The sequence below is a fragment of the Chaetura pelagica genome, unplaced genomic scaffold (genome assembly GCF_000747805.2).
Source record: "Chaetura pelagica isolate M959 unplaced genomic scaffold, ChaPel_1.0 scaffold846, whole genome shotgun sequence".
Classification (NCBI taxonomy): domain Eukaryota; kingdom Metazoa; phylum Chordata; class Aves; order Apodiformes; family Apodidae; genus Chaetura; species Chaetura pelagica.
Genome location: NW_009953518.1, coordinates 126640 through 143250, shown reverse-complemented (window position 1 = coordinate 143250; position 16611 = coordinate 126640). Strand labels below are relative to the sequence as shown.

The 16611-nt window shown below is 44.2% G+C and overlaps 1 protein-coding gene across 2 annotated transcripts in view; it reads right to left on the bottom strand.

The window, feature by feature from the left end:
- FSTL4 (follistatin-like 4) overlaps positions 1-12171 on the bottom strand; it is a 200954-nt gene extending 188783 nt beyond the window's left edge. For both annotated transcript variants that reach the window (XM_009999474.1, XM_009999475.1), the window contains exon 1: positions 12043-12171. In XM_009999474.1, the coding sequence (XP_009997776.1) occupies positions 12043-12171 (129 nt within the window). The remainder of the gene's footprint in view (positions 1-12042) is intronic.
- Positions 12172-16611: the final 4440 nt, after the last annotated feature.

Sequence of the window (16611 nt, the reverse complement as noted above, 5' to 3'; positions counted from 1 at the left end):
ACAGCACCAGCTCAGAGAGCTCCTGAAGGCCTCACCTCCCTCACCTGGGTGCATCTGGCAGCCTCAGGTGAAGCAGACTGAGGTGTTTTGGGCATGGGTGTAATGTCACACACAGCACACAACACTGGGTTGGAATTACTCATTTACTGCCTCCAGAAATGCTGCTTTCTGCCTCCTGTCCCTCTGCCAGGACCCAGCTCCTCCAGCCCTGGGGACCACACCACACAGTGCCTGGCCCAGCTCTGCTCAAACACAGTGGCCATTTCTGCTTTGCCCATTGTCATTTGTTGTGTCAGCAGGAGACAGGTGACCAGCAACCTGTTTTTCTTGAAAACAAAGCTTCCATCAAAATCAAGAAGGATCAGGACATTGGGAATTATCTCCTTGGCATCCTCCAAGTCAACTGAAGGGGATACACATGAAAAAAAAAGAGCATTTACTTATAAAAATACTAAGTTATTATTCCCCACAGGTTGCTACCTCAAAGATCTTGAGAAATATGTGAAATGGCATTCAGGATTAGTACAGACTTCAAAGCATTTATCCTCTCCAGGCAGCAGAGCTCTGAGCTGCACAGACAGTGCTACTCCAGGGACCTCTCAGAGCTTTGCAAAATATTAGTTTGGGAGGTGGGGCACAGGATAAAAAAAAATCAGATCCAGCTGGCTGTCATTAACGTCATGTACACATAATATATGCAAAAGGGAAGAGTACTTTTAAAGTTCCCCTGGAGTCTCTCACTTTAACAAGCTGTTTGAATTCCCTGCAGTTCAAAAGCTCAGAAACACTAAAACTAATTACAACTATTACATTGATCAAAAGAAAAAAAAGACAATCACATTCCAGAAAAAAATCAAGTGCCAGCTCCCTTGTATTAAATACACTTTTGGTATTTCCATGAAAAGAACTGCACAGACATCATGAAAAACAAAAGATGGTCTTCAAAGTCTCCCTTTTACTCTGTTCCTCTTAGGATTCTAAGCTCTAACATGTAAGCAACACCAAAACCAGATGCAGGAGTCAGAGGAAAAGCTTGTCAGGAGTGCAGTGGGAGAACGTGAGGTCAGGTTGCAAGTCATTGCTCCTCGTTACCTGGGAGAATATCAGCACTTGGGACATGTCACAGAAATGTCCCATTCAATGGAGAAAAGACCAGTGGCTTTGAGAATGATCAGCACTTAAGGAAAATGGGAAAAATACTTGGTGATCATGGCAAGGTTTAACGAGCAGCCACAAAAAGGCACCAGCTCCAGGTAGAGACACCACTGTGGTTTCTATCCCTCTAGTCAAGTGGAAAAAAAAGCAAGGACTCGTTTTTCTTAGTTGCCTCAGCCAACTCATTTCTCTCTTCTGTAACACAGAAAAGAGGAAATTATGTTAATTTTTTCTCCTCAAGGGCATCTTGAACATAAGACCTTTCTATTAGTGATCTAATATGCCACTAAGAGACATTACCAGCAAGTCTGGCCACAGGCACAGCACGGTGCCACACACTGTGGCTTGGGTGATCTCTTCACAAAAAGGAGTAGTGACCCTCTTTGAAGTGCAAGATACTGTTCTCAGGTAAAAAAAAAAATCACAGAGAGGTATTAATAGTGTTACTAGTAGAGAACTAAACTATTTTGATAAAAATGACACTAAAGTTCTCAGATGCATTGCTCAAGGAAGAACACTTTTCTGCAGAAACCATAAAGCAGATGGTTATAAATGAGACTTATTTCCTGGGCACCATTTAATGACTGCCAATTCCTTTAACTAAAAGTCTAATTTTATCAGTGCATAAATCATAGGCTTAGAAGGAAAAAATCTGTTTCAGATTTCTTATTCCTTCTATAAAGCTTCTTCATTAATAACATTCTAAATAGCATTTCATTAATGCAACACAACAGTTTTACTTGTCAAGGTTTGCTTTCAGCAGCTCACTGTAATATGAGCTGATTGAATGCAGAATACAAGGTCCTTTTGTGGTGCATCTGAAGTGCCTGATCAGTGTTATGTGGAAATCAATGTGGTATGTTTGCTCCAATATTGCTTTCCACCAGACATGTAGCTACTGAAAATCCATGTCTCCAAAAGACTAGCCAACCCAGTGCAGCACAGGAGAGCAGATATAGCATTATCAAGTATGGTTTCTAATCCTACCTGGATTAGGAGGGTCAAAAGCAAAAACAAAGACCAGAACTACAGTTGACCAGGTGCTGTTACACAGCTTCTCTCCCCAAAGCTGCCATGTTGCACATCCAACACCTGCCTGAACCTGGAGCAGTTTAACAATAGGTTTGTATCCAGCCCGTTCCTGCTCCTACAGAAAGAGAATGCCAGACTTTCAGAAGACAGTGTCTCGATGTCCTGCCAAGCCATAATAGCTGGTTTGTGTCATAGGCTCCTGATTAATGCTGAATCATGGGCCCACAGATGAGCAGAGCACTTCTAGAATGAAGAATCTGATTTCATTCAGAACATACCCGGGGGGGGAGTTCACCGTGCAGTATTAAACGCAGCTCCACAGGGGGAACACACAATACAGCACAGAGCTTGACAGTCCATGTGCTGCAAACTGATTTACTGACAATCATTAATGACTGATCCAAGCAGCAAAACCCCTTTCAGGTTGTTTGGTATCAGTGTAAATAAAACCTTTTACCACCCCTGTATAAAAACAGATCTACATTTGTCCCATATACCTACAAAGGACATATTTTGCCCTATAAAACACAGCAATGCTCTCTTCTGCCTGCAAATCCCTGCTGCAGGGAGGGGCAGCTACAGGAGCTTCTGCTGCTGAAGCATGAGGCCCCTCATCTCAACTCTGCTGGAAAAGGGGGCATCACACTGTTTGCAGGGAGCCCACAGCACCTTCCTGCCTTAAGCTCCATTTCCAACAGAATACTTTGTGGTCAAAGGTTTTCTTCCTCAAATACTAATTTTTACTTAAGCCTCCACTGAATTAATGTGGGGGTTTTGTACTCTTGGATAATGGAAGGCTTGCCTTCAACTCTCCTCTGGTTGAACAAACTCAAGTTTACCTGCCAGCCCTTTGCAGGGTCTTGGTGTGCACCCTTCAGGGTGCTGCTCCTGAATGGCTTCAACAAGGGAAGCTCAGGAAACACAAAAGAACAAGCACTACACTAAGAATGCCAATTTCTCTGAGAAGATCAGTTGAGCTCAGCTTTTTTACACCAATGCTGACCAGCAGCTGATCATTTTCACTTCTTAGAGCTGAACTAAACAGGGTAGGAAGGCTGGGCAAGGAAGGACTATGTGCATGTTCCTATTAGATTTCTAACTCCAGGCAGGACCAATGCACAGCAGGGCTTATTTCTCATTTGGAACATAATTACCTTTGAAGCCAAAAAAGTTGCTGTACCAAACTATGTTGACTTGTCATGCAGAAAACTAATTCCCAGACCTCAATGGCAAATAGGAAACAGGACTCTTTCCTGATCTTTCTCTAACAGTTGCTCTTCCTTTTGTCCCTTCACATCCACATGTGGCCACATGCAAGTTCCTGCCTTCTAATATGAAGAGAAAAGTGAGCACGTTTTGCATGGTTAGTAATTAAGCAGTCACAATCAGGCTTGAAATTAGGAAAGACAAGTTCCTGTCTGCTATTTCTTCTTAGTTTTCCTTTGGCTAAGGCCAGAAGATGTGCAGACAACCCAGAGGTCCACAGAGACACATCATAAGCAGGAACCAGAGCAACAGCTCAATGTAATATTTTGAGTAAATCTTCACAGTATGGTGTCTCTTTGTAGTACTCTATCTCTTTCCCAGATTCCTCCATATCCAAACCAGTATTTCCAGAGATTTGTATGTGTCTGTGCATTTGCCATTGTCATTTTTAGCAGCCTCTGATCCCACCAGTGTGGTGCTTAACATTTACCACCAAGTTTGGTACCAAACAGGTTCAAACTGCCCTGAAAAACAGCAATTAATAGTATAACCTTGCAGTCTTTTCAGTCTCCTGCCCTTCAATAAACAGATTAGTAGTAGATTTAGTCAGGAGTCCCTTTTTATGATCATAAGCAGAGGTTAACATAAGGGACTTTGCCAAAAACAATGAACACAGCAGATGGAGGAGATGCAGAAGAATAGGTGGCACATTTCAGATTCACAAGGTGTCTGCACTGCTGGACTGTAGCAACTCTTTTCCCAGATACCTGGTGGAAGAGGCAGCAGTGTTTGTGCAGGGTGATAAAGCAAAGTCAGAACATGTAGCTGGGCTCATGCTGCATTCATCACTGAAGTAGATGTTACCTCTGCACACACCAAGTCTGCAGGGACCTGCTCTCAGGATCAGCCTAACAGCTGTACCATTTCTAAATATACAGCCCTGACTCATTTAGCAAATTAATAAAGAGGTGGCTGTTCCTATTAGGAGATTATCATCCTGGGGATTTTTATTTCCCTCCCCTTCAGAACATGCTCTTCCTTACCTTAAGTGAAGGGTCAAGAAAATGACAATGACATCCAGTACAGGGCTAGGTGAGACACCCTGCATACAGATTGTAGCATTTGCAGTGGTTATGACTAACACACAGCTTAGTTTGACAGTCAGGATTTTCTGTTTACAGCCATGAACACAGTATATTTTCAAAAAATATGCTAATGAGGCAGAGAATATCCACTTATTTTCTTGAGCCAGGCATGAGGAAGAAAACAAATCAGGCACTGCTGCTTAGAGAAAGCTTGCTATCAGTACAGGCACTGGCAATTTAGGTTTGTCCTGTCTGGTATAAACATGGAGAGAAGCTCTGATGTCCCACATCACACAGTATCATCTGCTCACCCACACGGTACCTAATTGAGATAATTGCTGCCTCTCCCATTTTACTCACTGTTATTTCTGAACTTGAGATGAGAAACACCAGGTATAGCTCCATAAATTTTCACATTGTCATAGGGAAGCTCATGGGATGCCTGTTTTAGAAATCTCAGATATGCAGATTTACCCTTGGTAATCAAAAAAAACCTGAAAATTCCCCTGCTTGATAGTAGGAAGCACTTTAAGTTGAAGTGCCTTCCTTTAGAAGCTACTGCTACAGGCTCTTTTTTTTTTTTGAAGGGAGAGTATGCTACTTTGGAAAAAAATTAGTCAATATTTAGCCTTTTAAGGTTAAGTGGCTTCTGAACAGGATATCCAAAAAGATAATATTCTGCCACTTGACAGCCCAAATGAAAAATGCCTTAGATTTTTATTATTATTATTATTATTTGCAGGACGTTTTTCTGTTCTTGCTTGATAGTAGGAAGCACTTTAAGTTGAAGTGCCTTCCTTTAGAAGCTACTGCTACAGGCTCTTTTTTTTTTTTGAAGGGAGAGTATGCTACTTTGGAAAAAAATTAGTCAATATTTAGCCTTTTAAGGTTAAGTGGCTTCTGAACAGGATATCCAAAAAGATAATATTCTGCCACTTGACAGCCCAAATGAAAAATGCCTTAGATTTTTATTATTATTATTATTTGCAGGACGTTTTACTCTGGTCTTACTCTCTGCTTCAGGAACATACCAGCATTTCCCTGCCCAGGTATGACTTTTCACAGTTGCTTAACTGTGACATGAGAAAAACTTAGTGAAATTTGATTCCTGGGTCAGTTTGTGGCACAGCTCAGCACAGAGCTGGGCACTCAGGGTTTTCTAATACTTCAAGCTTGTCATAAGACACCACATTTATTAAACCCTCAGGGTACACAAAGGGGGCAGGTGGGGCTTGGGGATGCAGAGGAAGGACCCCAACATGTATCCAAATACTGTGAAAACATTTCACAGCACCTTGAACTGCAGATGACTCTGATAAGCAGCACCTAGGGTAAAAGCTTCTCATCGCCACTGGGATAACAGACTAGTTAAGATTTAGAATAGTCTACAAACAGCAATTACAGCTTGTTAGAGATATCCTAAATCAGGTGACAAGGTGGGAACTATCATCAGTACATATCAAAGTCACACAAAAAGACATTTAACCTTGCCTCCCTTTACCTTCATTAATGTTTAAAACAGAAACAGGCTGTGGTCCAGTACAGATTTTAATTTAAACCTGATTCTTTCCTTCCTCTCTCCAAACTGACTTACAAGCAGGAAGAGCACACACATGGCAGAGAATACATTACTACTAATAATTCTTAAAATAAATACCAGGATATTGGATCTTCCACTGCATATAAAAATTGATACACTATGCATGTCTTATTCCAAGCTCACACTCTGAAATTATGTCTCTATTTGAATTATAAGCAAAAGCTTTTCTCAAAAGCCTTTGCAGTTTTGTGCCTCACTTCCCAAAGCACTCATTTCCTAGTCTGTCAGATTAGGAAATACAGTCTTGCTGGGGGCAGGAGCACAAAATCACCCCCATGACTCCTCTGCTGCTTGGAAAAGACAACTGTGGTCTTCAGCCACAACAGAAAGTGAAATAACATTGAAGACTCTGAAAATAATTAGAAATTTCAGCAAGGACTGATAGTCCCAGAGAAGTGCAGTTGAGGTGGAAGTGGACTCCAGAGGGATGCTCTGTCCTGGGCAGGATGGCACTGAGGGCTGGTATGACCCAGTACTTGCTGTCACAGTGAAGGCTAAGGTGACATTTCTTACCTGGGGGTTTTAAGCCATTCAGGTGCCATGGAAGTAGTAACTCATGAACAAGTCAAGTGATGGAGATTCTATACAGCCAATGCCTTGAAAATGCCAGCCAGAGAGTTATAGCACCTTAAAGAAATGAGCATGTTTGCTACATTCACTAGCATAAAATAAGCATTGGTGTAACTACACATGATACTTCAAGATTGATAATATGATTTAAGGTATAAGCCAGATAAGGTAACCAATACAATGGGTAACAATTAGCAAGGAACTGGAATAATACTGGCACAGCTGGTCTAGTTTAGCCTTGAACTGTGTTGTCAGTCTAAATTAGATACACCCCTGCATGCCAACGGTGTCCTGCTCCTTGGAGGGAAGAGGTGCAACAGTGAGGTATGAGCAGCTCACAGCTGGGAGAGGGGAAAAGCAAACAAGCCAGGACTTGGATCTGCAAGAGCCACTGGAACTTGTGTGAACCCTGAGAGCATTCCCTGTGGCTGTGCACATGTTTCTCAAGAGACCTCTCAAATAAGAGAGGGTGGAGAAAAAAGAGAACATGGCATGAAAGCAAAATGAAAGCAATCAAGTATTTCTGCACGATCACAGAGCAGCTCTGGTTGTGTAGCTCAGAGGAGACCACAGGACACCTGCAACTCTGCACTGGAATGACTCTGGAGCCAGTGACATCCAAGCACATCCTTTAATAACTCAGCATAAACCAGCTATGCATGCGCCAATACAGGATTATTCTCTGCTTTCACACCATCCAGCTAGGACAATATCATGCAGGCTGCCTGCCAGCAGGGCCTTGGAAAACATAATACAGAATGTAATTCCTGAGACAGAGTGCTGTGCCTACTTGTGTCTGAGCAGCTCCCTGCAGCAGATGGGAGCCTCACTGCTGGAAGAGCAGATGAAGACCTATCGAGCTGCTCTGCTGCACCACGGGTTGAAGAAATGAGAAACCTGCCTCAAGAACTGTGGCAAAACTAGCTTGGCTTTGGCACATACAGAAAAGCAGCCTCTCACACAGAAAGCAGGGAACAGGAGAAGGGAAGATCCCTGCCAAAGGCTAATATTTAATAAGATGTTTTTGTAAAACATTCCAGAAGGTTGAAAAACCAGTGTGAGCCTCTAGTATGAATTACCTGGTAGAGACTAAAGGTAGATTTAAGTTAGACATTAGGAAGAAAATCTTCACTGAGGATGCTGAGACACTGGCTCAGGTTGCCAAGAGAAGCTGTGGCTGCTCCATTCCTGGAAGTGTTTAAGGGCAGGTTGGATGGGGTTTGGAGCAACCTGGGTTGGTGGGAGGTGTCCCTGCCCATAGCAGGCAGTTGGAAATAGATGGTCTTCAGGGTCCCTTCCAACCCTAACCACCCTATGTTTGTGTTTGAGTGGAGTAGTACCACTGGTTTTCCATCAGAATGTCCTGGCCACATCCTTCAAATCTGAGCTCCAGAGTTATTTCAGATCCAGGTAGTTTGTGTCTTTTATGCAGCACTTGTGCTGGAAGCTCCCTTCACCCACCACCAACATAATACAGAATGTAATTCCTGAGACAGAGTGCTGTGCCTACTTGTGTCTGAGCAGCTCCCTGCAGCAGATGGGAGCCTCACTGCTGGAAGAGCAGATGAAGACCTATCGAGCTGCTCTGCTGCACCACGGGTTGAAGAAATGAGAAACCTGCCTCAAGAACTGTGGCAAAACTAGCTTGGCTTTGGCACATACAGAAAAGCAGCCTCTCACACAGAAAGCAGGGAACAGGAGAAGGGAAGATCCCTGCCAAAGGCTAATATTTAATAAGATGTTTTTGTAAAACATTCCAGAAGGTTGAAAAACCAGTGTGAGCCTCTAGTGTGAATTACCTGGTAGAGACTAAAGGTAGATTTAAGTTAGACATTAGGAAGAAAATCTTCACTGAGGATGCTGAGACACTGGCTCAGGTTGCCAAGAGAAGCTGTGGCTGCTCCATTCCTGGAAGTGTTTAAGGGCAGGTTGGATGGGGTTTGGAGCAACCTGGGTTGGTGGGAGGTGTCCCTGCCCATAGCAGGCAGTTGGAAATAGATGGTCTTCAGGGTCCCTTCCAACCCTAACCACCCTATGATTGTGTTTGAGTGGAGTAGTACCACTGGTTTTCCATCAGAATGTCCTGGCCACATCCTTCAAATCTGAGCTCCAGAGTTATTTCAGATCCAGGTAGTTTATGTCTTTTATGCAGCACTTGTGCTGGAAGCTCCCTTCACCCACCACCAATGGCAATGACTGACAAGAGTTGTTTCTGAGAATTTCTTTCAAGAAAGGAGAAGTGACCCCAGGACACACCACCTGGTGCTTCATGGGCAACTCTAAGACACCTAAGCCAGCACAGAGCTGCCCGTGAAATGTGGTCACTTCTGAATTTTAGCATGCAATCAGCCTTGCTAAAGGCAGAGGCAAAACCTGTCCAGAAACATCTCCCCCAGACCAGGAGAACTCTATGTTCAGTTATCTTGCCATGTACTCCACTCAGCAGGATTTAGTCCTGCCATGGCTCAGCCCTGGGAAGCTGCACCTCTAAGCTCCACAGAAGTCCACAAGCAACACCAAAAAGCTTCAAGAGCTTGGCAGCACCCTCACAATGTAAAGTTTCACAGTGTCAAAGTGAGAGCAGTGTCTTCCAAAAATTAATAGGGAACAAGGTAGTGGCAGATTCTCAGTTAAAAAAATGAGCATTGGCCTTTTTTCAATTAGGTTTTCTATTTTCATTCGTTCTCTACCCATGGAATTTTAGACTGCACACACATGTTTATTAGATATTCTGATCAGGACTAAAAATATTTCAGAAAATAACCCTCTTCATAGGAACACCCCATAAATTTGAGAGTTGGAAGGCTGAGCATCAGGAAAACACACATCACTGCTCTCTTAGAGACTTAATTTCTCATGCAGAAGGGCTGTATATTTCAGTCTGTGGCCTGAAGACTTTTCCTTTACAAATGCAAAGCACAACGACAATAATTCTACCATAGACCATGAAGAAATTGATTTAGCAATCTGAACATAAATTAAGCAATGTTTTTGATTCAGTAAACTTGTTCCTATGTAGATCAGAACAAGTATTAGTGAAGGTCAGTGACCCATACCCAAGTATTTGCTTCCATGAAGTTGATAGGAATTTTAGATCAGAGCACACTTCAGATTATTTGACCCACACATTAACCCTTCCTGCATGTCTAAAGCAATTTTGGTGAATTGCCAGCAGCTTTTCCGTTTGTCATTCAAAGCTTGAAACATGTGGTAATGGAATTACTTATTAAACAAACCATGAATCTGGTAACTAAAACACTTCTCACAAGTAAGGAGCTCCAGAATGAATGAAGCCAGATCTTGCTAGAAAAGGATTTAATGTGATTTTTTTTATGATTAAAAACATACCATGGCTAAGCTGTTTGCTGAAAAACAAAGAGCTAAACACATTTTGAAAGCAAAGAGCAGCTGCCCCAGCTTCACTGCCCTACCTGAAAGCCACATTCAAGGGCTTCCAGAGATTGATCTTGGTGCTTGGTCCCACACTGTATAAACACCATTTCTTCTGGAACAAGCTTCCTGTACTGTTATTTTTTACATCTGCATTATAACCTACAGCCATCAAAGCTGTTTTAGCTGCATTCTTTGTGCATGAAAAATTTAAATATTCACCCCTGTTAGAAATCCTGTGCAGATCTGAACAAATATTTCTAGTTTAGATCCTTCCACCTCCAGCAAGATCAAGTAATTTCTACAATAATTTCATGTTTTTTAGAGGAAGATCAAATGAATTAATGTCTTTCAAGTAGCATAATACAATTAGTAATACTACAGTTTACATTAAAGTAAATCATTTCAGTAATTAATTCCTCAGAGTAACAACAAAATCAAAACTAACAGGCATTAGTGAAAAATGAGGGGGTTTAAAATGCAAAAGCATGAGAAATATATTTATTTTTTTAAAAAGTGATCTGGGATGATAAAAGAATGTATTTAACAGGGTGCCAGGGTAGTGCCCAAGTCTACACAGGAACAAAACACTGGAGGTGAAGAGTGCAATTGTTTTTCTTCACTTTTGCACAGCAGAGGATGGAAAAAGTGCACCTGAGGCAGAACTGCAGAATCTCCAGCTCCACTGAAACGATTTTCAAGTCCTGCTGAGCAGGGAAAAGCACCTTTTTTAATTGGCTTAAATGGCTTTATTGAAGGAACACACACAACTGTGAGTATTTGTAGATGGGATGTGACTGGAAGAAATGGGATTCCCCAACTAGAACAAAATCCTGAGGCTTTAAACAGATCCAATTGCAGTGTGAATCCATCAAGGGCTCATCATCACCCTGGCACTGACTAATATTACTGTCTGCCAGCACATTAGTGTTCTAGGCAATGGCAGCTAAAAAAACACCTAAGTCTCTTTTCTCGTTCCTCCCTCCCCCCCAATCTCCCACTTTCAGGCATTGGAACAACCATTTAACAAAGTCGTGACAATTGGGAACTAATTAAATAACTAAGATTGTTTCAGCATTCACAGTTTTCTTTTCATGATAACCACATTTCTGGTTATTTTTTTTATGGCCTTATTCAGATGCCTCAGACTCAAATGTGACAGTCTGAGCCTATCCACATCTGTGCAGCAAGCCACACTGCAAGCTCTGGTCTGGAAAGCCACCATCCCTGCTGGGACATCCTGCACAGGACACTTGTCACAACAGGGACCTGCTTAATCCACAGCACTGCAAGGGAAGTTGACACTGTTACCTTCAGCACTGAAAAAAAGGTTCTATGGCTTCTCCACTCCCACAAGCTTGGGGACAGAATGAAAAGTTCATTACCACCCTGCAGGAATGTGTGAGGAATCCCACCTCCCCAGCAGGCACCTCCAGCTGGAGGAAGTTCATCATCCCTTGCTATGGCCACCATGTCCCTGGGTCTCTCTCAAATCACTTAGTGCTTTGCAGGGATTGACACCCAAAAGTCAGGAGGGAACCATCTGGGCAGTAACTGCTGGTTCTCTCAGAACCACCCTTACCTCAGAGTCCCTTTTTTGCAAGGAGCAAGAGGAGTTTTTTCAGGTTTCACCTGAGAAAAAAAACATGATCCAGTGAGCAGCCAGGACCGAGTTTACTTGTTCAATGCAGTTTCGATGGTCTCAGCAGACCCAGGACAAAGCACACCATCAAGTCTTTGGGACAAAGACAGCACACCTCCCTCCCCCCAATAACTAGATGTACAATTTCACTCCTGCACAGTGGCAATAAACTCACATATTGGAGTTTCTGCTCCACATTTTGTACACAATCACTGTTTCTTCCTTAGCCTCCTCAGCAGGTGTTTGATACAAATATATATGGATAAGCCCTCACTTGTTTTCTGTTCTCACAGCACAGAGCCTGAACACAGCACAAAAACAGAAGCACAAGAGTTGTAGCTGCAGCAGCAGATGTACAGTACCTCCTGGTGTAACCTCCCTGCATCCGAGTAAAGCCTTCTGCTCCCATCCACATCCATCCATCCCCTGGCGACCGACGGGAAGACCCCAAGCAATATGAGAGGTAACCAAAAGCTGTTTGATTTCATCATGTCACGTCTGTTGAAAACAAGAGAAGAGTCATAAAACAATCGTCTCAACAAAACTCACCTCAGATTCAACAACACAGGGAAAGCTCCAGCCAGCAACACCCATCCCACTTGGCCAGTACTGGCAGACTGTGCGGACTCCCATGGTACATGTGGCAAAACATCATCCATTTTCCTAATCTATCAGTGAATTGGCAATTAATTCCCACAGTAGCAGCTTTGGGAGATATCTACCCCAAAAACTCTCCTCCACAGGTCATGCTGTTCTCATGTAGCACCTGCAGAACCAGATCTCTGGGATTTCTAAATCTAACCACTGCAGTCAAGAACAAACCACATTAAAACATGAGGTTGTGGTACTGGGGAAGATAAAGGTTGGCTTCATCCCATCTCCAGAATTCCCAGCAGCACTGGGTCACTCACAGCCAGGGACACACTCTTGTCCACTCAGCAGATCTTCAGGAAAGCCCCACTTCTTTGACCACAGGAGGCTTCCAGCAGTGTGACAAAAACATCATTATTCCCCTGATTCAGAAGAGGTCACAGCCATGAGCAGAAACAGGCACTGTCACCTCCTTAGGCTCCAAGCAGGTTTGCAGGGCCAGCCAGCAAGCTGACACCCAAAAAGCAGGAAGTCATTCCTCCCACAGATAGTCACTGAATCCACTAAAACTTGCAAGACCTGAAACAAACTCTGTGCTGAAGAGGACTAACATGTTTCTCCAACATAATTGCAGGTGACCCCCATCTGGGGATGTGATTTTTCCACTCGTTTGCCTCCATCCCAGAGACATTTTCAACCCTTCCCAGAATCATTCTACTCAGCAGCAGCACCATCTCCCTGGCAGTGTCCCATCACATCCCCACACCAGCTGCAGGAGGCTTGGAAGATGCAAGCCAGGATGTCCAGCACAGCAGCATCCACTTTGAGCTGTGGTTCCTGCCTTGTGCAGGTGTTGGTTTGGTTTTTATTCATTTGGGAATAAAACCAGAGCAGTTACTCAGATGATTGTCAGATGGAACTACCAGGTGTTACATTCATGGCCCCACACTGGCCCCCTGGAATCTCAGCCAGGAGAGCTCTGTGCTTCATCTTAACCTTGTTGGGAACAGAACACTTGACAGTATTACTACTTTTCACATTAAAAATACCAAAGGGGTCTTCAGGCCTGGTACCATTTTCTGTGGTAGCTGAGGGAAGTTTTGACCTTTCCCAGCAGCTGCAGGGGATGTTGACAGGGACCCATAACAAAACATAATGACCACTTACTGAAGCCTGCAATGGCATTTCTATAGCATGCAAGTGCCAGGCTGCTGCTTGGTGTGAGCAACAGACATTAACAAGGCGAGTTACCTGCTAATGGCAAAACTAAGCCTAGCTGAATTAAGTCACCATGACATACCTTGCCTTGACAGGACCCATTTTCCAGGGTTTTCATGCTACTTGCTGCAGGGTGCATTCAAGCCTTGGTGCATCACTATTAATTTTGGAGCCACGACTGTTTCCACCAGCACCACCTTGAGCTCAGCTATTTTCTCTGCCCCCAGACCCATGGCCAATGGGAGGAGCAGAGCCCACAGCCACAACACCCATGGAGCTCAGGCACTGCTTGTCCTCAGCACTCATGTAAACACCCTGAATTGAGAGCACTCAGGATGAAATCAAAATGTATTAGGCTTTCTAAATTCCAATTAGAAGCCTCAGATGTAATGTCACTGGGGCTCCAAATAAATGTTTAATAAAGCGAAGTCACTGTGTCAATAAGCGACAAGTACATTGTTACATTATGAATTGCTCTTGCACAGCAACACTGTTTCTCACGTCTGTTTATAGAGGTACTTTGTATCCTCGATTGATACCATCACAGCAAACACAACTATTTCAGTTTGCAGTTCCAGACCTCAGACTCACACGCTGCTTGAAATTAGCGTGTTAGAGCAAACCAGGGGACAAACTGGTTTATACATGTTTAGTAAATAACTGCTAGCAAACATGATGGTGTTTGGATTAGGATGCCTGTTATGTTGATGCACTGAAAGGGCAGCCTCCACCTGCTAGAAACTCTGCTTGCTTTAGAAATAGAATTTGTAGAGTGCCTTTCTCCAGTCAGTTTAGAAATCACTTATTTTGATTGCATACTGAGTGACAGCACACTAAGTGTTCTCACTCATAAGAGGAGGGCACACTAATATACATTATGTATCTGAAGAGCCTACATCAAGCAACAAAAATGCACTGTAAACATCAAGTGAGGGTTAACCCTGAAATCATCCAGCATTTCCATGTCACTTGGCATCCTAAACCACAGCTCAGCATCACCTTACCTTGAGCTTAGTGGAAGCTTCTCTCCTTGCAGAGCCTGCTCTGCAGCTGCATCATGCAATACAGCTGCTGAATTGCAGCCTGAAGTTCCCCAAATGGACAGGAAAACTCAAATTGATCTAATAGATCCAGACCACCTCTGTAAACTGAGACAAGTTTTACTACTGATTTCCTTTCTTCACTTGAATGAGGAGCAGATTTGCATGTGAGTCTGTGCAGACAACACTGCCCAGATAAATCAGACCTTACCTATGGGAATGCCTGCAGAAAATAAGCAGTTGTACTCAGAAGAAAAAAAATAAATGAACAACATTCATGGCTAAATACTAAGTCTCAAGAGCTGGGGGTGGAAGGGGAGTCTATCACACACTTATCACACACTTGCACTTAGCAATGCGTGTGAACAAACAGATTTTAATCTACTGTGTCATGCAGAACATCAGGAATAGCAATGCAGATGGTAGAATAAAACCAGACAGTCTCAGAGTCAACAAAGTTCAGCACCACATCCATTTCCAGCATTTCCTTCGGCTTCAAGGAAATTAGCACCAAAGCTATCACGGCTTTTACTTTAAAGAAGATATAATGCCGAGCCTTAAACTTGACCCAAAGGCTGCAGTTTCTTCTCTGAGCTAGAGCAGCATCACAGCCTTCCTGGCAGCTGGCAGTGCCTTCCCACCAGACAGCACCACGGCACAGCGGTACCTCCCTGAGCACCCTCACCCTGAGCAGCCCCAGGCTGGGTCCCTGGCACGGGCAGTGCCCACCCTGCCGGGTCCCTGCCCACCCTGCCGGGTCCCTGCCCACCCTGCCGGGTCCCTGCCCCCCGAGCCGCCCTGCCGGGGTACCGGGCAGCACAGATCCCGCACCCCGAGCCCCGCGGGCACCGGGAGAGCCTCAGCTGGCAAGGAAAGCGGTGCCGCGGTTCCGAATGGAAGAGGAGCAGCAAGCAGACGCAAGCCAAAGGTAGAGGCTTTAGGGCTGCTCCAGCAAAAGGGTCACCTTGACAAGGGAAGGGAACTAATCCCATTGGCCGTTTGCGTGGAGAACAAGACAAACCCCGCACCGCGCAGGGGGAGCTCCAGCAGCGGGATTGCTGCAGACAACCCACAACTTTTCCCTTAACAGCACAGAAGCTTAAACAATTCCATTCCGGGGACTGTGCAAGGATTAAAGAATTTGTTCCATGCAGATTTCAGTTTCGTTTTCAGGGCTACTTGAATCGCGGCTTGTTTTTCTGGTATTGAGGAAATTAACAGCTCCCAACTGCTTTCACCAACAAGGTTCACGTTAGAAAGAACGAGGTTCAACTTAATAACCTGCCATTCTGGCTGTTGCTATAGCAAAAGGAAAGCGTTGGGACCAAACCATTCCCTCTGTACAAATTGGCTCTATTAACACCAGATAAGGATCTGGTCCTCAGTTCCTCTGCCATCGACTCCTCCAATTGCTTCACCCTTATCTAAACAGCATTTCTATGGCCTGTAAAATAATTTTAATGTCTGTAATATCTCGTTGAGTGTTGCAACTGCTACAAAATTAAGAAGAAAAGCTGTTCAGAGATAACCCTTCGATGAGAACACAATGAAGCCCAACACTCATCTCAGGCAGCTGCCTGCAGGGTCAGGGAGAAATACTCAAAGTTGTGATGCATTCAGTACTCCCTGGAATCAGCTGGGATGCACCAACCAGGCATTTCATTTGAGCAAGCACACGGGTAGGAGTAAACCCTCTAAGACGCTTCAGTGTTTCCCAGAAGAAACTCTGGGGTCCATCAGTCCAACAGGGATGAAGGACGGACAAGAAACTCCTAAACCTCACCTTTGATGTTATTAAACCTGCGTTTTGAAGGCTGCCCCCAAGGACACTTCGGTCCTTTTCACTGCCAGGTTTGCCCTGAGGTCAGAGCCCTGTCCCATCCCTCCCCTGGCGCTGGGCAACCCCCGCACCGACTCATTTCCCGCACGCAGGAGCATTTCGGACAAGTTGGGAAGGGATCCCGAGATCTTTTATAAATCAAGAAGTCAGGGCGCTGCAAACCCAGCCTGAGACACCGGGGGCTGCAGAGCCCCCCAAGGGGTGGTGGTGCTTGGTAGGCGGCCGGGGGGGACAGGGAGGCG